The following is a 25272-nucleotide window of genomic DNA, read 5'->3' on the forward strand; positions in this document are numbered from 1 at the left end:
CTGGACCTGGATGAGCCATTTAAAAAGCAATCTGCTCCTGCTGCCTGCAATTCACCCCCCTCTAACTGCAGTGGCCACCTGACAATGCAAGTGAATTGCTGTGAACAGTTAAAGAGGAGTATGACGGTGTTTGGAAAAACTGTATAATTACTATCCCATTACTGTGCAGTCAGTGAACCTATCATTTGCCATCCAACTTCCTAAGCTCTCTATTTCCTAACTGTCTAGGGTGTTGATTTATCTGGCAGAGGAAGGAGGCCTCAGAGCAAGGTTCTGGGAAGCAGGCTTTGGTAAACATCTGTAAGACCACAAAGGTGAGGGCCTCGCCCAGGACCAGCAGGAGATATGGTTTCCCACAGAAATGAGAGCAGTGCCTGCAGGTAAAGGCAAGTCTTGCCCACAGGCTGGAAGACAGGCCCTGGGAACCGAAGGGTGTCTGGAAGGACTTGGAAATGTTTTCCTCAGTGTTCAGAGGAATAACAAAGGAGTATCAATAAAAGCAGGTCTCACTTTTCTACACTTGATATTTTACTTATTAGCTTATTCATCGTGGTCTAGTTAATAATACCTACAAGGCCTGTCCAGAAAAATTCCAGCCATTGTTAATATAACGGGAATGGTTTGAGCCACATCGATATAACCTGGCAGCCAAGGAGAGTGGACTGGAATGCACATGTGTGAACAATGACAACTTCACTGTACTAGTCAGTGGGGGCAGTAGATGCCATTGAGTGAGCATGTGTACTGTGTGGCCGTCACATTCAAAATGACTGAGTGAGTAGAGCAATGAATCAAATTTTGCATTAAGCTTGAACATTACTCCATGGACACTATTCGGATGATTCAGAAGGCCGCAGCTATGGGCAACTGGTGATTGGCAGCTTCATCACAACAATGTGCCGGCTCATATACCAGGTCTTGTGCAGAATTTTTTGGCAAAGCATCAAATCACCCAAGTGACTTAGCCCCTCTAAAATGAGATTTGGTGCCCTGTGACTTCTGGCTTTTCCTAAAACTAAAATCACTTTTTAAAAGGGAAGAGATTTCAGACCAGTTGATGAGATTCAGGAAAATATGACGGGGCAGTTGATGGTGATTGGAAGAACTGTGTGAGGTCCCATGGTACCTACTTTGAAGGGGACTGAGGCATCATTGTCCTAGGTACAATGTTTCTTGTATCTTGCATCTTTTTCAATAAATGTCTCTATTTTTGCTAGTACATGGCTGGGTACTTTTTGGACAGACCTCATATATTTCACTTGTCAGTCACTGACTCATTCACTCATACATCAGTTCATCCATTCCACATACATTTATGAGGCATCCAGTGTGTACTAAGCACTGTTCTGGGCACTACAGATACAACAGGGATAATAAAAGAGACAAAATGCCCTGTCCTCAGGGGCTTACATTCCAGTGGGGAGAGACACACAGACGAAAGTACATACAGAGTATATGTGAAGGTGATAAGAGCTACATAAAAGTAATAAAGCAGGGAAAATAAGAGGAGATGCTGGAGAAAGGGCGTGCGATTTTAAGTAAGGGGGTCAGGGATGCCTCAGTGAGAAGGTGATATCTGAGCCAGGCTTGAAGGGTGGAGGCCCTCCCCTGCTTTTCAGGTGACTACATCAAGGTCACACCCTGCCAAGCAAGGGAAGCCCTTCACTTGTAAGAGTGTTTGGCCTCATCCTCCCCTGCAGTTAAGTTCTGCTCCAAGCGGGTGAGGGCCCTGACCTCAGGGGCGGGATCAGGTCTCAGGGGTGGACACCCAGGGAGCGACCACCGAGAGGTGTGGAGTGTGCAGAGGCGGCCAGAGCAGTGCTCACCTCCTCCAGCCGCCGTCGCTGCTCCTTCTGCTCCTCTATGCGCTTCTGGCGCTCTGCCAGCAGCTGTCGCTTATGCTCCTCATTCTCCCGCTGCTGCTGCTCCAGCTGCTGCCGCCGCAGGGCCTCAGACCGCTCCTTGTTTGCCAGTTGCAGCCTCAGGAAGTCCCGCCGCAGTGTTGACTCCCCTGGCAGGTTCAGAATGGAGCTGTGGGCAGGAGAAAGAAATCAGGACCCCGCATGGGGCAAGAACAATCACTACCATGGGTCTTAGGGGAGCAGATCAGGGCAAATAACTCCCCTGTATGCAGCTACAGAAGCCACACGTTCAAGCACAGGCTCTTACATCCTCCATGAATTATATTATTTACCCCCAAAAGAAACAGAGTCAAGGTCAGAGACCAGTGTCCAGACTCCCTCTCAGTGTGACTATTGCAGACATATGCTGTCACTGTCCCTAGAGGGCTGTTGCATTCTAGAGTCACCAGCTCACTCCACCACCCACACCTCTTTCCACAACCGTCCACATTGTTCTCTCACCCTGTGACATGGCAAAGATCTGTTTCTAAAGTCTTTAGTGTGTGTGTAAGCCCCGAGCCCCTGATCAGCTTATGTTCGTGTTCAGGAAAGGCAAGAACAAAGCCAGAAGATAAACACTAATCAGGAGCAGTGAGGGAGCCCACTCTACTTAGAGTGGTACAGGCCACCCTCACTCCCATTACCTCCTCGACTGATGTCACCAATACCCAGGAGGCAAAGGGCAGGCTGCCCATGGGGGCATGCAGTGAGCCGGGGAGGGGAAGTGCTGGATCCAAGGTCGACAGAGCTGGGACCTGAACCCAAGCTGGCCAATTCTAAGAGTTTAGGACTTGTCTACCTACGCCACTGTTAAAGTGAAGTTGAATGGTTTGGTCCTGGCCATAGAAGGTACACTGATTTCCTAGGTCCCCTTTAAGAACCGTGAGCCTCAGTTCTACATCGCCTGTAAAACGGTGATTGTGTGTATGTGTGTGTGCATGTGTATATGTGCGTGTGACAGAGAACAAGCGGACAGAGGACACCAAAAACAATGGTGGCTGAGGGCCATCCTACTCACCATCTAACTGTATGTGTATAACTCAAAGTCATGGACACAGCAGCCTAACAGACAGGTAGAAAATGGCTGCTATTTGTTCATACAAATCTAGCCCTTTTAATCTTTCTGGCAGCTCTCACCTGAAATCAATACATTAAACAATTCTTGAGTGCCTGCTATGTAACAGGCACTATATAAAAGGCTCTAGGGGATACAGCAGGAGGTGACCAAATTCTCTCTTTAGAGTTCTCCTGTGGGGAAGGCAGAAAAACAACTAGGCAGACAGACCAATAAGTACAAATAACATAATCTCAGGTGTTGATAGGATCTATAGAAGATAAAGTATGATAGTTTGCAAGTGACAGTGGCAGGGTGCTGGGGTGACGATTCAGGGTTTTGCTTTGGATGGGATGATCAGGGAAGACCTCTCCGAAAGGGTGACAGTTAAGACTCAAGTGAAGAAGAATCAGTCATAAGAAGAAGGGGAAGAACACTTCAGGCAGAAGGGAAACAAGTAGAGTTGACCCTTGAACAATGTGGGGGTTAGGGGTGCTGACCCCCCTCCTTGCACAGTAGAAAATCTGTGTATAACTTGACTGCTCCCAAACTTAGTTATCACTCAATATCCATGAGGGATTGGTTCTAGGATCCCCCTGCCCCCTGCAGATACCAAAATCCAAGGATGTTCAGGTCTCCTATGTAAATGGTGCAGGTCAATGCACACAGTCGGCCTTAGGTATTCACTGACCTGCGCAGTTCAAAACTTTTAAGGGTCAGTTGTATAGAGGTCTGTGGTGGGGACAAGTGTCGCCTCTTTGAGTAACTGAACTCCAGCTGGCCTTCCCCAGGGTAGAGTGAGTGACAGGGAGACTGGTACAGAGGGGGTCAGAGAGACAGGGCCATGAGGGTACAGCGTATGGCCTTGGAAGCCACACATGAAAAGGTTAAGCAGGACAGTAACATGATCTGAACAGATGACAGTGCAGGGGGTAGGAGGGCAGGCAAGGCCACCAGTTGGGCTGCTCCTGCCGAGGCTCTGGGGTGGAGGGGATGGAAGCTGGGAGAACCATTTGGGGATAGAGTTAATGAAATCTGTTGGTAGACCTAATGTGTGAAGTGAAGGGTGACTTGCAGGTTTGGTTTTGGCACCTGGGCAGTGATGGTGACAACTGGGATGGAGAATGCTGGGGGAAAAGCCACTCTGGTAGCAGTTGATGAGGTGATCCTTCTATTTTGGAGAGTGGTTAGCGTGCTACGTGAGACACTGCCATAAAATGATATCAAAGGCCTCCATTCGTGACATTCCGTAGACAATGCGTGGTTCCTACTAACAAGCCTCGTCTAAAACCTGCAGTCTTTGTGTAGAACTCTAAAACAAACTCCAGATAATAACGCTTGCTTCAGAAACCTCACGTGCACACGAGGATGCCCGTTAACATTAAGTGATTTGAATGGATGTCAGGTGATCTGAGCTGTATTAGTGACTGAATCATTAACTTGGTGTATGACCAGGTTGCCACCCTTGGACTGTTACCCCATCTCTAAAATGAGATAACCACTGTTGCTTTCTACATTTCAGAATTTCATGAAGATTAATTAGATGTGTCTGTAAAACAGGACTTGGAACGTCATCTTCATTGTGATATAATGACATGTTACAATTATAGAATGTTAAGGCATGGCTAGGTCAGCTCACTAAGTGACTCTTGACATGCAGTTTAGCAAGCATGAGCTATAGTGGGGCTTTTCAGATCCCTAGAGAGTGATCAGAATGACTGACGTGGCCGTCTGGGTGAGCTTTGGGAAAACAGTGTACAACTTCTCTGAAAGCAGGGCCCTTGGTCCTTTGCTTCCCAAGAATGATCATTTACCATGTCACTACTTGACAGTCATCATTTCTAGGCAGCTAAGCTGGGGGTGGCCAAGATGTTAAGTATCAGATGGAAGGAAAGAATTATCTCTCAGTCTTTGACCTTCAGAAGTCCTATGGCAGGTGAGCAGAGAAAAACTGGGCGGCTCAGCAAGCTCAGTCTCACTCTGTTCCAGTGGTTGAGAAATAATCCAGCATAGTGGGTTGGAGTCAGCCCCCAAAAGGAACACTCCAGCTCATTCTAGCAGCAGGCTGAGTAGGCCCCTTCCCTGGTCAGGAAGCTCTGCCTCAGCAGTACGGGAATAGCTTCTTCCTCTGGAGCACTGGGCGCCCCTCCTTAAGTGGCTAACGGATGGAGACTCGTCTATCCCAGTGACATTTCAACGTGTGCATTTTTGCCAGTGAATTCCTTTACATGTGCGTACAATGTGTCTGTCATGATGTGTGTGACCATGACCCTGGAGTCCCCAAGCTGCCAGCTGAATTCTCTCATGGAAGAGAATCCTGGCAGTGTGAGCACACCAGCATTAATTAGTTATAAACACAGACTAGAAGAAAGTCAAAGTCAAGTGAAATTCAAAACGCAGAGATGATAACAATAAAGCAGTGCTTGATTCTGGGCTCCAACATGTGACAACAGGAGTGGGCATGAAAGTCTCTACTTAGGGTTCACTTCTAGAGTGTAATTTGACTTCCTGGAAATTGTCTCCTCTTGGATTAGGCTGTGGTGAAATTACCAAGGCATGTGACAAGGACAGTGGCTGCCCAAAGGGGCTTCTCAAAGGTACAAAGTGATGAACTGAATGACTCCAGTCCGGAAACACCACTGAGGTCTCCTGCAAGTGGTAGTTTCAGGTACTTTTAGTCCTGTGTCACCCAGAGAGTTGCTTCCTGCCCATTCTACACGTCACATATGTGAGGAAACAAGGTCTTCGAATAGAGACCATAAATCTTGGGCGACAAGATAAAGGATATGTTGATTTCCCCATTTTAATAAGAGGCTGCCTAGGGAAATTCCCCAAATTAATGAGCATATGTGTAGGCAATAAATTAAATAATACCACCATGCTGGATTCTTAAAAATGAACCTATAAATCAACAGGAAGTGGATTTCACACAAGCAGAATTTGGAATGTGAAAATGAGAAGACTTAGCTTTTGCTCTCCTACCTGGGCTCTCCTGAGTCATTCTCCTCCTCTTCTTCCTCACTTCCACTGTACTCGTATTCTGTCTCATCTAAAGAGAGACGCACAGAAGGTTAGTGCACAAAAAAGACACCATAGCTCTGTAAAGCCCAACCCCCTTGTTTTATATATGTGAATTGAGGTCCACAGAGTTGTCACTGACCCTGAGCTCCAGGCCTCCCGACTTGAGCTCCAAAAGTTCCATCAGCTGGATTCAAGTACATGGAATGAACCACATCTAATACTGTCCCAGCCAACTCAAGATCTCTGTCCCTAATGGTGTTCACACAAAAGTGAAGATGAGGAATGGAAACCTCGCCTTTCAGTTTGTGTCAGCTCATAATATATAGAACCGCCTCAGAGAATCTTTGATTAGCTTGCCATTAACTTCTTGACCGTATTAATCATTGTTCAAGTAGGAATTTTAATATGTCTTATATGGACTCATAAATTGCCTTGAGATATCTTGATAAATACCAGAAAGAAACTTTTGACAATATGAGCTATTAAAAACAGAGTTAAATGTGTTTTGGTTAACCCACTGGGGACATCCATTTAATTCAATAATATGTTAAGCAACTTAACATGCAATAATGAATAAGACTGAGTCTTTGCTTTGGAGGAATCTAATGGGCAAGAGGGACAAGTAACAAATTAGAGTCCCCGTGATGATGAAGAAAGGGAACTAGTGTTTGTTGGGCACCTCCCATGCTAGTCGCCATGCGAGATACTATACCTGTGCTCACCCATCTATTTCTTTTAACAATCCTTCGAGATAATACCCATTTTTCAAATGAAGATACTGAGATTATAAGTGGTTAAGTAATATGACCAATGTCATCTGATTCAGAAATTTGGGATTTGGATTTAGAATTCAATTCAAAACTTTTCCAATTTTAAAACTAGTGTTCTTTCCAACATATTATATGCTAAATAGAGGTACACAAAGATTGCAATGTGATATCTGAGAAAGAAGCAGCTAAGTCTGCTGGGGAAGAGGAACAGCAAAATCTCTGAGGGGAAATGAGCTGGGCCTTGGAGGGTCAGTGGCCCTTTTGCAGGCAGATGGCAGATGAAAGTGGTGGGAAAAGGGCATTCTAGGCAATGTAACCACCTGACAGTGACTGACAGCATCACAGTGCGTGGCATATTCAGGAAACAATGAGCCATCAGTGGCTAGATGGCTGGGTGTGAGGAAAGCAGATGGTGTGAGAAAGGCCAGCAGGTCTGATACGGCTTGCTGATCTTTATATAAACCATGCTGAGAACTTTTCTGTGGGCAGTGGGCTGCTTTGGAGGAAATTTTGATTCTGACTGAGGGAGGGTGATACCACATTACTGTCATCCTTTCATAGCTATGGGTTAGTAATCACAACTTGGAAGGTATTTGCACACCCCTGAGAAGGAACTAAAACTGCAATTTGGTCATATTGCCACCAGGGGCAGCGGATACATGCTGAGGACTACAGCACTTGATCCTTGATCATAAACTTGAACACACCTTGCCTTCCATATCATTTAGCCATTAAAGGGATAAAGAATGAAGCCCAAGTGTGATGACTTCAAGAGTACTTTTTAAAATCACAAGTTAGCTTCACATACTCATTTAGGCCACTTATAAAATGTAAAGAACCTTCATAAAGTGTTTCAATATCCTACATTAAAAGTTTAATATTCCAAACTTTCCTGAAATGAATCAACAGAGTTCAAAGTAAAATGCAGAGATTTTGTCTGTTAAGGGAAATGACAGCAAGGAAAAAAGCATCCAATTACTCTAATTATTTTTACTCTCTAGGGTAAAACCTTCATTTATCAGCTTCCTTAATTATAATACTTCTCCAGAATCTGGTTTGATGGTTTTTGTATTACTGGCTTAAATTAGCATGCGTCAACATATTTTAAGGAAAAAATATGAGGTAAAAATATCATAAAGCAATGCACATTGAAATTGTTTGACTCTGTGGTGGTTACTGGAAGGGAGGGGGGTCGGGGAAGGCAGAAGAGGTTTAAGGGGTCTAACATATGATAGAAGGAGACGTGACTTTAGATGGTGAACACAATGCAGTATACTGATGATGTGTTACGGAACTGTATACTTGAAACTGATATAATCTTATTAACCAATGTCACCCTACTAAATTTAATAAAATTTTAAAAACTCTTTGATTCAACTAAAAGCTGGTCTTAGAGCTAGTGGGAGTAAAACAGTATGAAAGGGAGCACACTGAGTCATTCGGTCAGACCGAGCGAATGGAACGGGATCTCATCTGACCAATGCTCTTTCTTGGGGCACAGACTAAAATGGGCTCTAAATCTCATCAGAATTAGGTTCCTTAAATTACCATGTAACACTCGAGTATACCTAACTAAAATGTTACTCTTCTACTTTGCAGAGAGGGAACACATTAAAAATAGTCTGTTTTTTTTTTCATGGGATGGAGAATTCTGACTCACGTTGCAGAGTTTGGGCCACCAAAATGTGAAAACAATCCGAGGTAAAAACTTTATCCAGTCCTACCAGTCAGCAGGGGCAGAGAGGTCAGAAGTTCTCAGAAAGTAACCCTGAACAGTACTGGAAAATTATAGGTCAATAAAGAATTGTTTAAATAAGAACAGCTAATATTTATTGAGGATGTCCATGTGCCAGGCATTGTATTAAGAAATTTACATGCACTGTCGCATTTAATCTTTGTAACAATACCAGGCAATCCTAGTTATCATTATAAACCCAGTCCTATTTTAAAGATTAGGAAACTGGGCTGAAGTTCACGTAACTATTAAAGGTTAGAGCTAGACTTGAACTCAGAATTTAAGTCTGAAAACAAGATTCTGAGCACTTAACCTACTTTATGTACCCACAGTGAATTAAATTTCCTTTTTAGAGAAGGTGACCTTTGATGGCTGCATGACTGACATACCACCTCAAAATATTCCTTTTAAGATTTTGACTTCATGGAGTGGCCCATGGCCTCCATTAGGAATAAAGCTTGGCAACCTCTTTTCTTTCACTGAGACTAGAAAAAGATTCATTCTGACTTCCAAATAGCTAAATCAGAAATGAGCCTCACAGCACAAAAACTTAAATGTTCCAAACTGCCAGTACAGAAAAATGTCAACTAGATTTTTTTAGGCTGTCTGTCTCCTGTAGATTTTTAGTCTTCAAAACATGAATATTCATTTGAATTAAGAAAACCATTCTATAGCATCACTCAACATGACTCTTTGTTCGGCGCCTGGAAAAGGTAGTATTTCTCACAGTTCTGTTCTCTCATGAAAGATTCCATCCAGCCGTGGCCGTGGCACTCCACTGAGGCCCACGGGCTGTGACCTCAGAGGCAGCCCCTCACACCAAAGTATAATGCAGGCCCATTTGAAATCCCCACGGTCACGTTCAAATACATCAAGAGCCCAGGACTCACTCCATCTTTTGTTTCCCTTGGTGAAAAACAAATGTGCTTCTAACCTTTCTCTCCTCGTTTCTTCTTTGTTCTGTCAATATGGTCCTTGAGTTGAATGCGGACTTGTCGTTCATTAGGCTGGTCTCGTATAAATGGATGCTTCATCAGTTGCTCTGTCGCTGGCCGCTGGCTGTGATTCTTTACCAAGCAGCTCTCAATAAATGACTGAAATTTTTTTGACCTGCCAAACAAAAGAGATGAAGTACAGACTAAAAGACAATCCAAAGAAAGGCAAACCTATTTTTGTGAAATGTTAGAATTAAAAAAATAAAATAAAATAGGTCCAATCAGCCAACATAGAGGTCAACCCATCACAAAGTAAGTCTAGCTCTTAATTAGGCACCGTGGGTTCACAGGCATCATCACCATCAACACAAAATTCATGCAATCCACGGTAGTGATATATGGGAAAGTATGTGTTTTTTGCACAGTTTATACAGAATATCTCACAGAAAACCAAAAGAAACTGGAGAAGCAAAAGACCCTGCTGGGAATCGCACCTGGAAGTTCAATTGGAATGAGAGAACCAGAGCTGGGTCTGAAAGGATTAGGAGGAAATCACCGTGGGGAAAGGACAGCGCAGGAAGGCAGAATATCAGCGAAAAACTACAGCCAGGGGTGAGCTCATTTTATGTCTGGGGACACTGAAGTGGGCTGTCTAAATGGCAGCACATGCAAGCTGGGAAAAGCAAAACCAAGGTTGGGTAGGGCAGCCCATTTGGCAAAAATGAGCAAGATTATTCTATGGCAAAGTGAACTTGATTTGGAAACAAATTGTAGCCGGTAATTTCAGAATCACTTTTGAACTTTGCTTTCCAATTCAAAGGAATAGGAGGTATGTATGTATTTGCTATCAACCCAGGGACTTGGAAACTTAACTTTAAGGGACTAAGTTTATAACCAGAAGCAAATTATCTCCGTCTAGAAAGGCAATATTTCTTCAAAGATAAACTGTATGCCATGGACGCACAGGGTCAGGGGAGCTGATGAGAGATACCACACTAATGATTAGGGCAACAAGTACACAGTGTGGCAGAAATTAACGGTGGACTTTAGCTATGATTCATGAGTTGACCATGCATGTTTTTGCTGAATTTATTATTTTCCGGAATGATAAATAATTAAGCTCATGACTCTACAGCATGCCTTTCTAAGGTGTTCCACAGCCCATCACCCTCCGAGACCTTGGCTAAACCCTGGTCACCCCCTGATCACCCCCTGGTCACCCCCTGCTCAGAGCTGGAGGGTAATCTGTTTTGTGCTCTCTGTCGCCCTCTTGTGAAGCACTGTTCAGTTACAGGAGCAGATTCCGGGAGCAAGTCTTCCCGTTTCCCGGGGAGGCCGGGTGCATGCGTGTGTGTGTGTGTGTGTGTGTGTGTGTGTGTGTGTGTGTGTGTGTTTGTGCGTATGTTTACTTAAGGCCTGAAAAGTACCCTCACCATTCAGAATACAATGGTGAGCGTCTCCAAGATTAAAATGCAAGAGGACATTCGTACATGCACCACTTTAGTCCTGCCAAGGTCAAAACAGTTTCTCACATTTTTCCATGTTTTTAAAGTACCAAATTAAATGTATTTTTTCCTCCCTAAATTTCTAAGCTGTGTTCAAGCTTTTAAATTAGTTTACACAGAAGTAAAGACAACCTGCTATGCTTGGGGTTACCCCAGGAGGAACCAGGATTGGACGAGGACAGCGACGACAGGATGGACACGCTGCGCCTCCCTCTAAGTCCTTCAGTCCCCACCTGGTCCCTCCACACTGGCGGCAGCCCTCAGTGTCCAGGTGTGCTTGAGTCCTATTGGTACGATGAGCACCCTACCTGCTCTCATGTGTTTGCTAAACCTGAACACATGGAGGGTTGTCGGACGAGAGTTCTGGACAAGAGCTGTCACAGGGCCACCTTCAAATCTGTGCTCACGAGGGACAGAAAGAGGGACTTAGTAGATATTGTTGGGCTGGCTTTCTCTCTTAGATTCATCAGGTAAACACATGGAGGCACAAATATGATATCACCTACACACAGACCTTGTGTAAAACAAACAAACAAACAAACAAAAATACCCATAATGAATCCATGAGCTCCCCTAAGGAATAAACTGAAGGGAATGAGATTAACCTGCACAAAGAAATACACAAACTCCACATGGTGCTTCTCTAGGTAGAAAATCCCCATTGTGACAGCATGGATGGACCTGGAGAGCATTATGCTAAGTGAAATAAGTCAGTCAGAGACAGACAATACCATGCAATCTCACTTATATGTGGAATCTAACGAACAAACTGAACTAACAAGGAAAATGGGGACAGATTCACAGATGGAGAGCAGGCTGACAGCTAGTTGGGGGGTGGGGGGGAGGGGACAGAGGGATGGAGCAAAAAGGAAAAAGGACTCATGGTCATGGACAACAGTGTGGTGATTGCCGGGGGAGGTAGAGGGTATAAGGGGACTAAATGGTAATGGGAAAAATATACAATAAAGATTAAATTTTATAAAACAAAAAAAGAGAAAATCTTTATTAGAAAGATGAAAACAAACAAATTCAGACAGAAAAGTATTAAATATTCATGAAGAATGCAAATGGAAGTTTTCTTTTTTCTGCTTGCAACTAGAAGGAAGTGTTCATTTTTTATAAAGTGGTAGGCTATTAATTAGAGGATGATAAATAAATCACATCCAATTTAAAAATGAGATCCAGACTTAATAGACTATCCATTCCATTCCTCAATACTAAAACCTCAAAAACATCAGAAAAATCTCCAGGATGAGAATGTGTTCAAGAAGTTTCATGGAACCAGCCTGGTACAGGGTCATTTTTCCAGAATCTCTCCTGGTGGGAAAGAACCTGAAGGGATATTCAAGAGAATAACTGTGGGCCCAAAGGGTGGGCCAAGGATGCACAACCACAAAGCTGGAAATGTATTCCGCATCTTCAAATGGTATTGTGTTTGAAGAGAAAATAATGCTTACTTACAAGTCTTCAAAGAGATTCATTGTCTCTTATTTAAATTAGCGTGACCAAAGAATCAATATACTTAATTACACACTTAATTAAAACTAAAAACACTTTACTTCTGTTGAATACCACCTGGCTGTTTGCTGAGTGGTCTAAAGGGTTTAAAGTACATTTACATGACTTTATTGTTAGAATCTCTGCTGCCAGAGCTTTAATTCTGTCTTTTTCTTTTCTTTTAAAGAAATGCCTAAGATTATAATACTAATTTCCCCAGGGTTGGCATGGAGAGATAGATGTTAATGATTGGTGCATACAGTCTGAGCCATTAGTTCTTATAATACCAATGTCACTGAGCACTTCATCCTCCCAGTTTTTCCTGGTTATGTATGAAACTGTGTTAAAGGACTTAAACATGCCCGAAAGAGTGTAACATTAATCATTATAACCAGCCAGGCTGAAAGTTTTTGGTAATCACAGGACTGACTCCCTAAAGGCAATTTGACCTTTAAAATTTGTTTTTGCTCCAGAACTACTCTGTTTTTCTACTTTGACCTCCATCACTTCCTGTGTGATTTTGGGCAAATTGCTTGACTTCTCTGTGCCTCAGGTCCCCTGGCTGCAAATGGGGATGTTGTTAAGTACTTATCTCAAAAGATTGTTGTGATAATTAAATGCGTTAATTCATGTAAAATGCTTATGACAGTGCCTGTTACGTGTATGTACATGTACTTACACACATAAATGTTGCAGGTGTGTTTGCTGGTATTGTAGTTATTATTATCACTATGATGATGACAACGTCCCAGCAACCTCCAGCTATTACCAGGCTTAGAGAACAAGAGTATCTGTCTGTAGGGCTGGGAGTAGAGATTTGGATGGTTCCCCCCCATTTCTGTTGAACTGAATAGGGCTCTTTAAGGGAAGTATTTCACATATATTTGGATTAGACATGCTAGCAAGAAGAGTCAACAGGACCGTTATCTCCAAAGAGACTGCAGAAAAGGTTAATTGAGAAAGTTCATGTAGCAGTTTTTGTTTTGAGTTAATAAAGTCCAAAGTCACACTATTACTAGCAAATTCAGTCTATTTGAAGTATTTTCCGAATTTGCTATTATCACACAAATAGCTTTGTCATTTCTTAAAACAAAAGTGCCTGGTGAATCAGAACTGGTGTTTCGTAAAATAAGAGGAGGCACTGTGAGCTCTGGAGTAAAAGCAGAAGGCCGGGGTTCCAGGCTGGCTCTCCCAGGGATGAGCCCGGAGCTCCGGACAAGCCACTCAACGTCACCAGGCCTCACCGTCTTCAGCCAAAGCTCAAGTGGGAAACTTTGCCTCTTTCTGGTGACAAGAAATTATGATTCTTCTAATGATCTCACTTGAGCACTGCTTTGCCTATGTGGAATCTTCACATTCAAAAGGCAACACGAAAAGAACAAGACCAACCAACTATTATTGGAACAAAGTCGTCTCCATCCTCCTCCAGAAACTCCTGGAGGGAAACTACAGGACCGAGTAGGTGTGCGAGGGCAGGGGGTGTGGGCATACACAGTGGGAGGAGAAGGGAAGAGGACATCTTCGTAGGAGGACTTGTAGGAAATGGTTGACCCATCTGGGCTGACTTCAACCACACACACAGGCAGGAGGAGGACATGCGAGTCCCAACTCACTGTCCGTTTGCTGGCGGGGTCGTGAAGATAGAGGGTGAGGATGTCCTTGCTCTCTCCTACTCAACCAAGAGAACGAAGTACCAAATGACAGAGCCAGCTGAACCCCGAATGGAGACCCTGACTTCCTGAGCTCTAAGGTACAGGTGGCGAACACAAGGCCCATGGGCCGAATGGGCCCTCCACCTTGTTTTATTGGGCCTGGAACCTTGTTTCTACCCGGCGGCAGCTCCAAGCTCTCGCTTCACTGTTATGGAATAGTTACATTCATACAATCCTGAAATTACTTTCAGCCCTTTGATGGCAACCTCGAGGCTGATGTGGCCCCCGGTGAAAATGAGTTTGACACTGCTGCTAATTAAGGCTTCTCCTCCTCATGTTGCTGGGGGAAGGAAGGGCCAGGTTCCTGTGAGGAGGGATGCTTTCCTTGTTTTTACAGTGAAAGGGGCAAGAGCAGTGCTGCTGCCTTTCTTTCCCAATAGTAAGGTGCAAGGGAAAAACATGCAACTTAGAGACTGGCCATTTTCTATCACGTTAACCTTGAATTTAGGGGCCGAGCAGTACAGTAGAAAGAATGGGTTACAAACTTGGGAAACGAAAAGACGGTATACCCTTGTGCAAGGAGCAGGACCTACCTGAGCCTGTCTCTGGTCAGTAAAGTGAGGACTCAGAGCATTTGCCTGGCAAGGCTGTGGCTCAGATTATATATGTATCTTATTTTCACACACACATACATTACTGAGTCTACAACACATACATTTCTTATACGCCTTGTATGTTGCAGATTCAGCAATGTTAGTTGCAAATGGCCTGGACTAGAATGCTTACAATAAAGAGTTCATGGCCAATCTCCACCACAACGGCGACCCCATTTGGCAATACGTTCACATTACACTGAACAGTGTACTTCCTCTGATAATTCATTTAGGTTGAGAACAGCTGGATATAAAAGAACACTTTGGAGTTTTGTTTCTTTTGACATGACACGGAGTTTCCCTCTCTTAAAAAATTAAAGGAAAATAAACAAAATGCTTCATTTCCTCCCAAACCCTAGAGCATAGTAAAGCACACCCCATTTTAAATCCCTGTGGACACGGTTCTTGAAGACAGAGTACAGCAGACTTTGAACAACACCATTTTGAACTGCGTGGGTCCCCTCATATGTGAATTTTTTTCAATAAATGTAGAGCTGGCTCTCCATATGCCCAAGTTTACATCCGTGGATTCAACCAATAGCAGGTATGGAGGGCTGACTGTATGCCTTGGTCTGTGCCACTTTATACAGGGACCTGAGCATTTGCGGGGGTCCTAGAACCAATCCCTCAAGGACATCAAGGAACAACTATAGTTAAGTTTTTAGGGGAGTCAAAAGTTTTATGTGGATATTCGACTGCACAGGGTCAGCACCCCTGACCATGGTACAAGGGTCAACTGGACTCCGAAGTGCTTCAGTGTTTTCACTTAGAAACTGGAATTCTATCAGGGAAAATGGGAGCCTCCCGGGTGCCCTGCGGCTGGAGCTGCACGCAGCCTTGTCAAGGCCAGGCTCCGAGGGCCAGAGAGCGCTTCGCCAGGGCTGCCGTTTCCCCACTCGCTAGCAGATGGCTGAGCGACCTTTCCTTTCCCTGTCCAACAGGGTGGCACTCACGCTCCTCACTGGCCTTCCCTCCGAGTCACAGAGGGCCATGTAAGGGGGCCGGGCGACGTGAAACTGGCCTGCCCCCCTCACTGTTCCTGGGCTGACTGGCTCCCTGTGGCATTATCAACATTATCACTGTCTGAGGTTTGAAGCAGAAAACACAGATTGTATGTTCCACAAAGTCTGTATTTCTCAAACAAGGTCAATGCGGAGTTGATTTTTTTTGAAACAATCAACACTAAGACCACAGTACAGGGGCCATTCACTCACTCTTCCGAGGGGCCAGAGCGGCCACGCAAAGGGCAGTGCAGGCCAGGCTAAGAGAAGACAGGACAAGTGCAGTGATCAACTGACTCCAGCTTCTGAGCTGGGGAGAGGTGGCTTCTGGGGCAGAAGGACAATCTCTTACCCTGAAGGGCAGAGGGGCCCTCGGCAGGATAGCACTCCATCACCTTTGCACACAGGGCCAGACACCTAAATGTTACGCTCCATCACCAGATTTATAACACTTGGCGATTAATACAAATATTTCTGAAACACGGTGTGGCTGCTCAAACAAAACGTATGTGTGGATGGCCCACTTGTCCTCTGTGGGCAAGCTGGAAACACCTGTCCAGTGGCACTGCAGGGAGACTGGATGGAAACAGGGTGAATGAAGCCTGCTGTGTACAGCAGGCCCCATGGGGAGGCTGGGAGTGAAGGACAAGCAGAAACCTAGTGCTATGGACACTTCCAGACAACAGAACTGAGCTGCCTCCTCTCCCCAGGAGCTTGTTGCAGGGAGAAAGGAGGAAGCAGGGCCTGGGCACCCTGGCGATCACATGCTGTGCCGGTGCCCAATGGAAGGCTGTTGCTGGGGAGAGAATGGTCCTCTCACACCACAGTGACCCTCTGGAGAGAGAGGCAGGAGCGGAGAATGCTCTGCCTCCTTGTTACCAATAGCAACTCTCACTCTCTTCCTGCAGCCTTGGCAACTCCAGGGCTGTCATCCCTTCTGGCTGTCTCGTCCCTTTCTTGGTGCAGTGTGCCTTCCTCTCGTTCTGCCAGGGCTGCTCTGCCATTCCTAGATGACTGGTATTAACCGAGACTGTTCTCGACATAGAAGTGTGAAACTGTGAGTGGGTGGGTGCGAAACAGCAGGGCTCCAGTCAAGGGCCTGATCATGAAGTCGCATGATGGGGGGCAGGAGTATCTGTCCCTTCATGCTCTAACTGCCCAGAATACGTCTCTAGAAAAGGATAGGAGGTCACTGGAGGTCCAGGAATTGGCCCCGTGCAAGGGGAATCAGAGGTTCAAGAATGCAGCAGGAAGGATACACCGAAGCCCCAGGGTAAAACGCAATGCATTTTTGTTACGGACTGATTAGCCACACAGACCCTGATATAAGTACAACGTGCCAGAAGTCCAACTTCTCGCCTAACCCGTCAAACTCTGTTTCCCAGACTTCAGGCTCTAATACACTACTGACACAATTTTTCACCAAACCCTTCCACCACCCATGCTAGAATTCATCTAGTATTCTTCTCTAAGTCACTTTTTCATGTGAATATCTTTATTAAATGGAAGGCTCTATCACTACCCAAAATAAGAAGCCAATATTGCCTGCCATGAAGAGAAAGCAATAGAAAACCAAAAATTACAAATGTCCATGCACAGACCCATGAAATCATCTCATATACTACCAGGTGTGTGTATGCACGTAGAGAATTACTATCTTAACAAGTAGAAGTCAGCCAGTCTAACTCTGAACTATCGCCCTCTGGTCTGAGACAGTCTGTGCTGCCAGAAAAGAGATTACTTGGGTTCCACCTTCCACCTGTCATGCACTCACTTTTCTTCTCTGTAAGATGATGGGAAAGGATATAGTCCTATGTGATGAGATGCAGTGAGGGGAATGGTGTAGGCGTTATGACGTAGCGCCAGGCTAGCGAGGATAACCTGCTTCCGGTGATTCTGGATCATTAGGCCATGACAATGTCGACAGCTCCGGAAATTTAACACTTTTGGACAGCAGTTGACTGCGAGTAACTGAAACCTCAGAAAGTGAATCCGTGGATAAGGGGGAACTGCTGTAGTAACTCCATATGTATTTTATTCAATAAGATGTTTGATTCTCATGTAAAATCACTCACCAAGTCTTAGTGTACACAGTCTAATCCTGTCAGCAGGACCTAGGTATTTGAGTTAATCCAAAAAAGAATCCCAGGAAAACCCGCCCTTGGATCTGTAAAACACCGAAGGCCAAACTCACCACTTCTTAGACTTCAGCCGAGGCGCTGGGTTCCGGGGGATGAGGAAGAGGGCTCTCATTGGGTGCATGTCACACAGAGCTGCAAGAGATCAAAACAGGGGCCAGCTCCAGTGAGGAGGCCAAACTCACGCCAAGCTCATCCTCTCTGTGCAGCCAAGGCTGCCAAATGGCTCCCTGAGTCCACGCATGACCAGTGAGCAGAGGCAGGAGAGCACAAAGCTTCCATCTGGTGAGCACTGAAAAGAGCTGATGTCTAATTACAGGAGTCTCTTAAAATACGACACATTTCAGCTAGCGAGCAGCATCTCCTCTTTGACTTTATAATTAAGGAAACAAAGTTAAAGGGTCAACGAGGTTTGCTTTGCTATAAATAAGCATCTAAGATTCCAAGTAAACAACATCAAGATAACCACTACAATGGAAATGGTAAGTTATTTTAGTTAGTAAAAGCTTGAACGTTAAAAATAAAGGATTTTTGATAATCTGTTATCAAAACAGATACAGGTCTGTTTCTTATGCACTCTCATCCAAATGCAATGTTATCTACACAGACTTTGAGTATAAAACACCACACCAGACACCATTCTCTGTATTTCCAAATGTCCTGCAGGACTTCCCAGGTTTTCTGATGGGTTTTGTTTTGTTTCATTCCCTGGCCTCAGGAAGACCAGAGGATTAAGGCAAACGAAGTCTGGCAGGAAAATAATAAAACTATCTCCACTTGTAAACATGACATTATTGTTTATAGTGAAAGCACTCAAACATTCTTATTTTAATCAAAGCATCTCACTAGTTTACTTTTCAAATATCTGGGAGTATCTTTTCCTTTGTGTCTAGAAGAAGAATATAATCTCCCTAAAAGCTGAAGAATTCTGTGGGTTGAAACTTACTTTTAGCCTCTTCAACTACTCATCAAGAATGATAATATGGTTTAAAGACTGCAATATATTATTTTTATGATTCATAAATGCCTATTAGCATTGTGGATGAGGGCAAATTTGTCAACAAAGATTCCACATCAATCATGCTACAGATGAATTCTACTAACTCTAGAGTGAGAAATAAGAAAACTATGATGACTTGAAGGTTAAAAAAAAGTCCTATGAGCCTAACAACCTGTCATGCAAATAAGAGGCCTCTGAAAAGCAGGTGCCAAGGTGTTATTAAGTGTGAGAAGGGGAAATTTCAGCCAGGGAAGGCTGGAAGAGTCATCGGTTTGCGATGCAAGTCTGATTGGCGTGAAGGGGAGAGGGAGACAGAGTAGGCAGGAGGGTGCTAGACTGTCCTACAGTCTAAGGAAACTAAGGAATAAAACTGAGGAGAGAAAGTTGCCTGCAAAGAAAGGAAGCCTGTGTCTTCTAGGACAGGCTCTGCTGCCTTATGTATCTGTCCCGCTCGGTCACTGATGGGGAGTGGTCCCTGGCAGGTGCAGCCTCATTGCCATGGCAGCAGCTAGGCTCTTGGTCAGTGGCACGGCCACCCAGGCCTGCCTGGTACAGGCACTGTGCAGGGCCAATGTTCCAGAACTCAAGGAATCTGAGAGCTTCTCCACGGAGCCAGAGCCCGGGCCAGGCAGCCTGAAATACAAGGGAAATCTAAAAATCTAAACATCAGTGTTTCGATAGGAGTGAAAGCAGCTGAGTGTAAGTGTTTCTGTGACACACGCACTAAAAATTGGCTTTGAATTTTTGTTAGAGTTTATGGTCTTAGTGGTTTATCTCAGTTTTATGGTAGGGAGGTGAAGGGTAGTTCAAGAATCAACTACACACTGAATCTGTAAAATACATAAGTCTCCCCAAAGTTTGCCTCCCTTTTCCTTTTTTTCCATCATAAATTTAAGATCCTCACACCACTTGGAAATGAATGGATTCCTGGTTGATTTAAGGACTCTGCTTTCTAAATATGCCAGCTTGATTCCACGCAGGGCTTGGCGTAGCAGAAGTAAAGCCACTGCGGCTCCTGGCAAGGAAGCTTCAGTACCTGCAGAGCAGACCAGCAACAGAGTTCACCCGCAGGAAGGTACTTACGGGGAGCACCTTCTGCCATCTCGATAGCGGTGATTCCCAGAGACCACAAGTCACTCTGGAAGAGAAGGAAGGCACAGACACAGGCATAAATGCAGCGAACAAAGGATAACTTGGTTAAGCCTGGTAATTGCTTCAGAACTGCCTGTGAGGAAGACATAAGTTGCCTCTTTACAAACTTATTTCAGCTGCAAAGCTTAAAAGTAGGAACAGCCTCATTCACTTTCATTGACAATACCTTTCACAGTGCCTGACACATAGTGAGCTTTCAATAAATGTATGAAAAATGAATATATGGTTAAAAAAACTAATTTATCACTATTTTGGGTGGTGAACACACAATACAATTTACAGATGATGTATTATAGAATTGTACACCTGAAACCTATATAATTTTATTAACAAATGCCACCCCTATAAATTCAGCAAAAATTAATTTATCACTAAAATCTATCTATTGCTTGAACCATATGAACTTGCTGCTGTTTGACTGTTTTTCATGCTGTTATTGGGGTATAACTCTCATGTATACCATTTGAAAAGGTCCAACATACATATACACCAGTGAAACCATCACCACAATCAAGATAATATACATAACCATCACCCCGCAAAGGGCCCACTTGTCCCTTGGTAGTATCTTCTTTCTACCCTGCTCATCTCCAAACCCCAGGTCCTAATCCAAGAGAACCACTCAACCACTGTCACTATGGATTAGTTTGCATCTTGTAAAGTTTTATATAAATGAAGTCATCCGGTTTCTTTCACTTAGCATAATGCATTCAAGGTCCATCCATGCCCTAGTGTGCATTAATACTTCATTCCTTTCTATTGCTGAGTGGTGTCCCACTGCAAGTGGTGTCCCACTGCAGATTATCCACGCACTTGGTGGTGGACATTTGGGTGGTTTCCATTCTGAGCTATTACAAATATGGCTGCTACATTCATCGTAAGTCTTTGTATGAATGTCGGCTTTCCTTATTTTTTTTAAGTAACTACCCAGGCATGGAATGGCTGGCTCATTAGTCGATGCATACAAGGGGGAGCAAAAACAGGTTTACAATGCTGTGAGTATGCAAAACAGAGTTTATTCTTGTATTATTATTTATTAATTATTGTATTACTTCCCTCACGAATAACTGTAAACCTACTTTTGCCCAACCTGTATTTAGAGGCAATGATTTTTAACATAGAAAACTGACAATTTCATGTGGTTTAACCAAAACAAGGCAACTTTTGGATGGTGGTGTTTGCTGATGTATTTCCACTGCTTAGAAATGAGCCAGGCACAGTGGTAGGTGCATCATATATCTCTTGAATGAATGAAGACTATCTTCTTGTAAGTAGACTAATATGTAAACAGAGATTTATACCTTTATATTCATTCTTATTATATTCAGACTGATTTTGATGTTCTTACCAGAGTTTTCTAGGCTAGTACCTCAACCTGTACCTGTGCAATTTCCATCTTTATGATATGTTTCTTCCCCACTCAGTCTCTATGGCTCAGTAGCCTCTAACTATTGCACAGGAGGGAGTAACTCAAGAGATGGGGGAAGCTGGGTTAGGAAACCCCAAAAAGATGCTCGCTACTTTAGCTACTCAGTAGATGGCACAATGTGAAATTTGTTTCAATGGCCCACGACACTGATGAAGACTCTCACCCTCTCACTTTAAATGTAGCCTGCATTTTGGACGTTACTCCCAATTTTCACCTGTAACCTCACTCAAATTATACAGAGATCAGAGTTAAATTAAAATTCCTTGCAATTCCCATCAAACAAATGTCAAGTCCACATGAAGAGCAGACGCAACCTGGCAGAGAACTATGGAATCCATGCTGGGTTGTTCCCTAGAACTAAACTTCTCAATATCCTGTGAATGACACCCACTCCTATTCGGTATTTGGACAGAGTCCTGTACAATGTGGAGGGAGCTTACTAGGGGGTCTAGCCTCTTGCCTAACATGTAATCACCTTAGAGCAGGTGGCTGGGGCACACACTTCTTTAGGACCCAGGGGGGATTCTTTAATTCACGAGCCTGTCAACCCATTCACATAAATGTTGCAAGTTCTCAGCTCGACTGGGGATAACAACGCACCTGCACAATACACTGTTCTCAGATTCCAAGTAACTACTCTGCATGGAACACAGCTCGGGAAGGCAGCTCTTGTCCTTTGTCTCTGTTATATTTCAAGATGCATTCAAAGTCATCATTAAACACACACACACACACACACACACAGTTGGCATGGCCCAGCAAGTCACTGAGTTTTCTACAGTCTCCTGGCCTTGCTTAGTTAGTGAGGATCCTTCCGGAGCTAAAAGGAAAAGCCTGGTCCTCCTATTATAGGTTGACTCAGGAGCAGTAACTGGTAAAGATAAAAACATAGCTCCCTTGAGCTAGAGGTTTTATGGTTGATTGATACAGACATTTTGGGAACATGAAACAATGAGTCACTCACTGTGCAAGAGGCATTAAACAGGAAGCACAGCAAGAATAGTCTGGAAATGGTGGGCTGTGCTGTTGTGGTAACATTCCAGTACCTCCAGGCCTTGATAGCTCTACGGTCATTTCCCCAACATCCCCAGGAGTTGAGTGGTTCTGTACTGTGAAATGAGGTGCAACTATGGAGGTGGGTCCGCCTATATGCCCCTATCCACCAAAGCAGGGCTAAATTCAAATGGCCTTCAAGTCTAGGAAGCTTGAGCTAGTTGCATTTGAAAGGAAGTAATGCCTCTGGGGTGATAAGGCACCAGGCTGGTCCTCAGATGGGGGAAGAAAATGCTCAGGAAACTCAGGCCCACTTCTGCCTTTGGGTCTTTGCTCTAGCCGCTCCCTCGTCTGCAGCAACAGCTCCCTTGATGTGCTCCCCATAGGACACCTGCGCCTCTCCCGAGCACAGCCAGTCTCCCCCTTTCCCACCTTTGTCCCTCAGAAAACTGGTATCCTTCTAAACGACTGTGAAACTTACTCGTCACGAAGTTGTTGTATTTTGTGTTCACTGTTCGCAGGCACCCCCTGCAGCCAACACACACACACACACACACACACGAACACAAGGTCCATGAGGGCAGGCATCTTTGCTTGGTTGGCTGGTGTACTCCAAGTACCTCGCACATAGTAGGCACTTAATAAGTATTTGTTAAATAAGTAAACAAATGAAAGGTACATGAGAGACAGGTGCAAAACCTAAGTGTTCTCAGGCTATTAAATGCCTAGTGTAGCACCTAGTCCAGTGATTTTTCAAACTTTTTCATCTCACGGCACACATAAACTAGGTATTAAAATTCTGCAGCACACCAAAAAAGATATTACTTTTTTGCTGGTCTGACAAAAAAAATATGTATAATTTTGATTCATTCACACTGGATGGCTATTTTTGTGTTGGCTGTTGTCATTTTTTTTTTAATTTGACAAATCCAAGGGAAAAGAGGTCAGTGCCCCTGACTCAGGTATTGAATATTTTAAAAACTCCTGTGACACACCAGTTACAAACGGCTGATCTAGTCGGATCTTTCATTTGACAGATGAGGAGCAATGACTTACCCGAGGCCGCAGAGTGGCCCAGCCCGGTTCGAACAGAGCTGGGTGCCAGCCTCCCAGGCCCGTTCTCTGTTACGTGTCACCACAGCAGAAGGGCCTGACTACTCACATTTTTTAAAAAACTTACCTGGGTCCATAAAATAAGATAGATTCTTACTTTGTCTACATGGAACTGAAAGTGCTGAGACTCCACGAAGCGCCCCACAAACCAACGCGAGGAAACTAGCCTCAACTTCTGAGGCAGCATGAAGAGTCTTTTAAGTCAGACAGACCTGAATTCGAATCTAGATCCCCAAAAGCATGGCACGGAACTTAGCCTCCTGACTCGCACCACAGATTCAGTGCCATATCTACATGCAGGCAGGCTGCCCAGCACAGAATCTGGCACTCAGTGGCCTTAGCATATTAATTTCCTTCTCCACTACTGTTGGGTGAGACTGCCTTTGCCTGTGCAACTTAATCTTCTGGTTAAATCACCCCCCATTTGGTTGTGGCAGACACTGTTTGTTGGCTAACCCAACAGACATTTTGAAACTCCATTTCCTTTGCCGCCTCCATTGCAGAGTACAGGCAAGCCAAATGTGTTCATCCAGACTTCCTTACAGCTAAGGATGACCATTAAGAATGTGACATAGTTGTGGCCAATGAGACACAGGCAAACATCTTCCGGGAGCTTCTGAGAAAGCTTTTACTTTTCCTGAAATAAGTGACAAATACAGCTGGTATCTTACAACTCTTCCCCTCTTCTTAGTGCCTTGAAGAAAAACATGCTGTTTGGAGCCACAGCATCCATCTTGCAAACAAGAGGCAATGAGGCAACCAATGAATGATGAAAAGGCAGAAAGGTAGAAGCCTGGGTTTTAAAGATATCAGTGAGCTGCCACACCAACCCTGAACTGCCTGCTTTTAGACCTCCAGTGACTTAAGAAACCTGAGTACAGCCTAAAGCATTCCTTACTGATAATATGTATACAGCAATGATTTCAGGAGGTATATTTTAACAGCTGAGCAATGGATAGGTCCCAGCTGTCAGGTGATAGGTGGTCCTGGGTTTAGCCCATAGGAAAGAGGAAAGGCCAACAAAGAGAGATGCTTCCTTTATTCAGTTGACAACATCTCAGATCCCCTCTTACGGAGCTTTCCCCAAGCCCCCAGAACAACTCCTTCAAACTAGAGGTCATACCATCCCGACTCCTGTGCCTCTTCTGTCACATGACCAGGCCAGAAAGTGCTTCTTCTTTAAGCCCTGCATTGATGGCATCATTAGGATCATTTTTTTTTTTTTGCCAGGGTTCTTGCTTTCCAAAATGAACATTTATATTCCTGGCCATTTATATACAGACAGAGCTGCTTGTAAGCTCTGCCTAACTGCCCATGCTAGAGAGCAACAAATGTCCTTGACGGGCCTTGTGTAAGCCTTTGGATGCATACGCAAGTCCCACAGGCACTCCAGAACTTAAATATGGGAGAAAGTGTTCCAATTACAACTGGCAAGATAGATCACAGGAGATGAGAAAGGGAAGCAGGAGGAACAAGATGAGGAGAGTCAGGGAGAGATAAGTTTCCTTTGCGGCCATGGTGTGACTCGTTTTGGCAGGAGCTCAGCGATTTGTTATTCCAGAGGTGCTGTGCTGCCTGCCCTGCGGCATGATTAATAGGCCAGTCTTGTGTGCATGACAAAGGGAACAGAGGCAAATTCTAGTGCCTCTGAGGAGCCAGCGGCAAGCACACAACTTCTGACTGGTGGAAGGCCATCTGGCGTGCTGGCAGCTTGAACACAGCA

At 44.3% G+C, this 25272-nt stretch overlaps 1 protein-coding gene across 4 annotated transcripts in view; it reads right to left on the minus strand.

Moving 5' to 3' along the window:
- Nucleotides 1–25272, minus strand: part of TNIK (TRAF2 and NCK interacting kinase) — a 337687-nt gene that overhangs the window by 87971 nt on the left and 224444 nt on the right. For all 4 annotated transcript variants that reach the window (XM_053918077.1, XM_053918076.1, XM_045197962.2 and 1 more), the window contains exons 8-12: nt 19946–20000; nt 17919–17997; nt 9416–9591; nt 5938–6004; nt 1827–2031 (exon numbers count right to left, since the gene is read on the minus strand). In XM_053918077.1, coding sequence (XP_053774052.1) covers nt 1827–2031; nt 5938–6004; nt 9416–9591; nt 17919–17997; nt 19946–20000 — 582 coding nt within the window. The remainder of the gene's footprint in view (nt 1–1826; nt 2032–5937; nt 6005–9415; nt 9592–17918; nt 17998–19945; nt 20001–25272) is intronic.

This window comes from Desmodus rotundus, chromosome 2 (genome assembly GCF_022682495.2).
Source record: "Desmodus rotundus isolate HL8 chromosome 2, HLdesRot8A.1, whole genome shotgun sequence".
NCBI classification, from domain to species: Eukaryota; Metazoa; Chordata; class Mammalia; order Chiroptera; family Phyllostomidae; genus Desmodus; species Desmodus rotundus.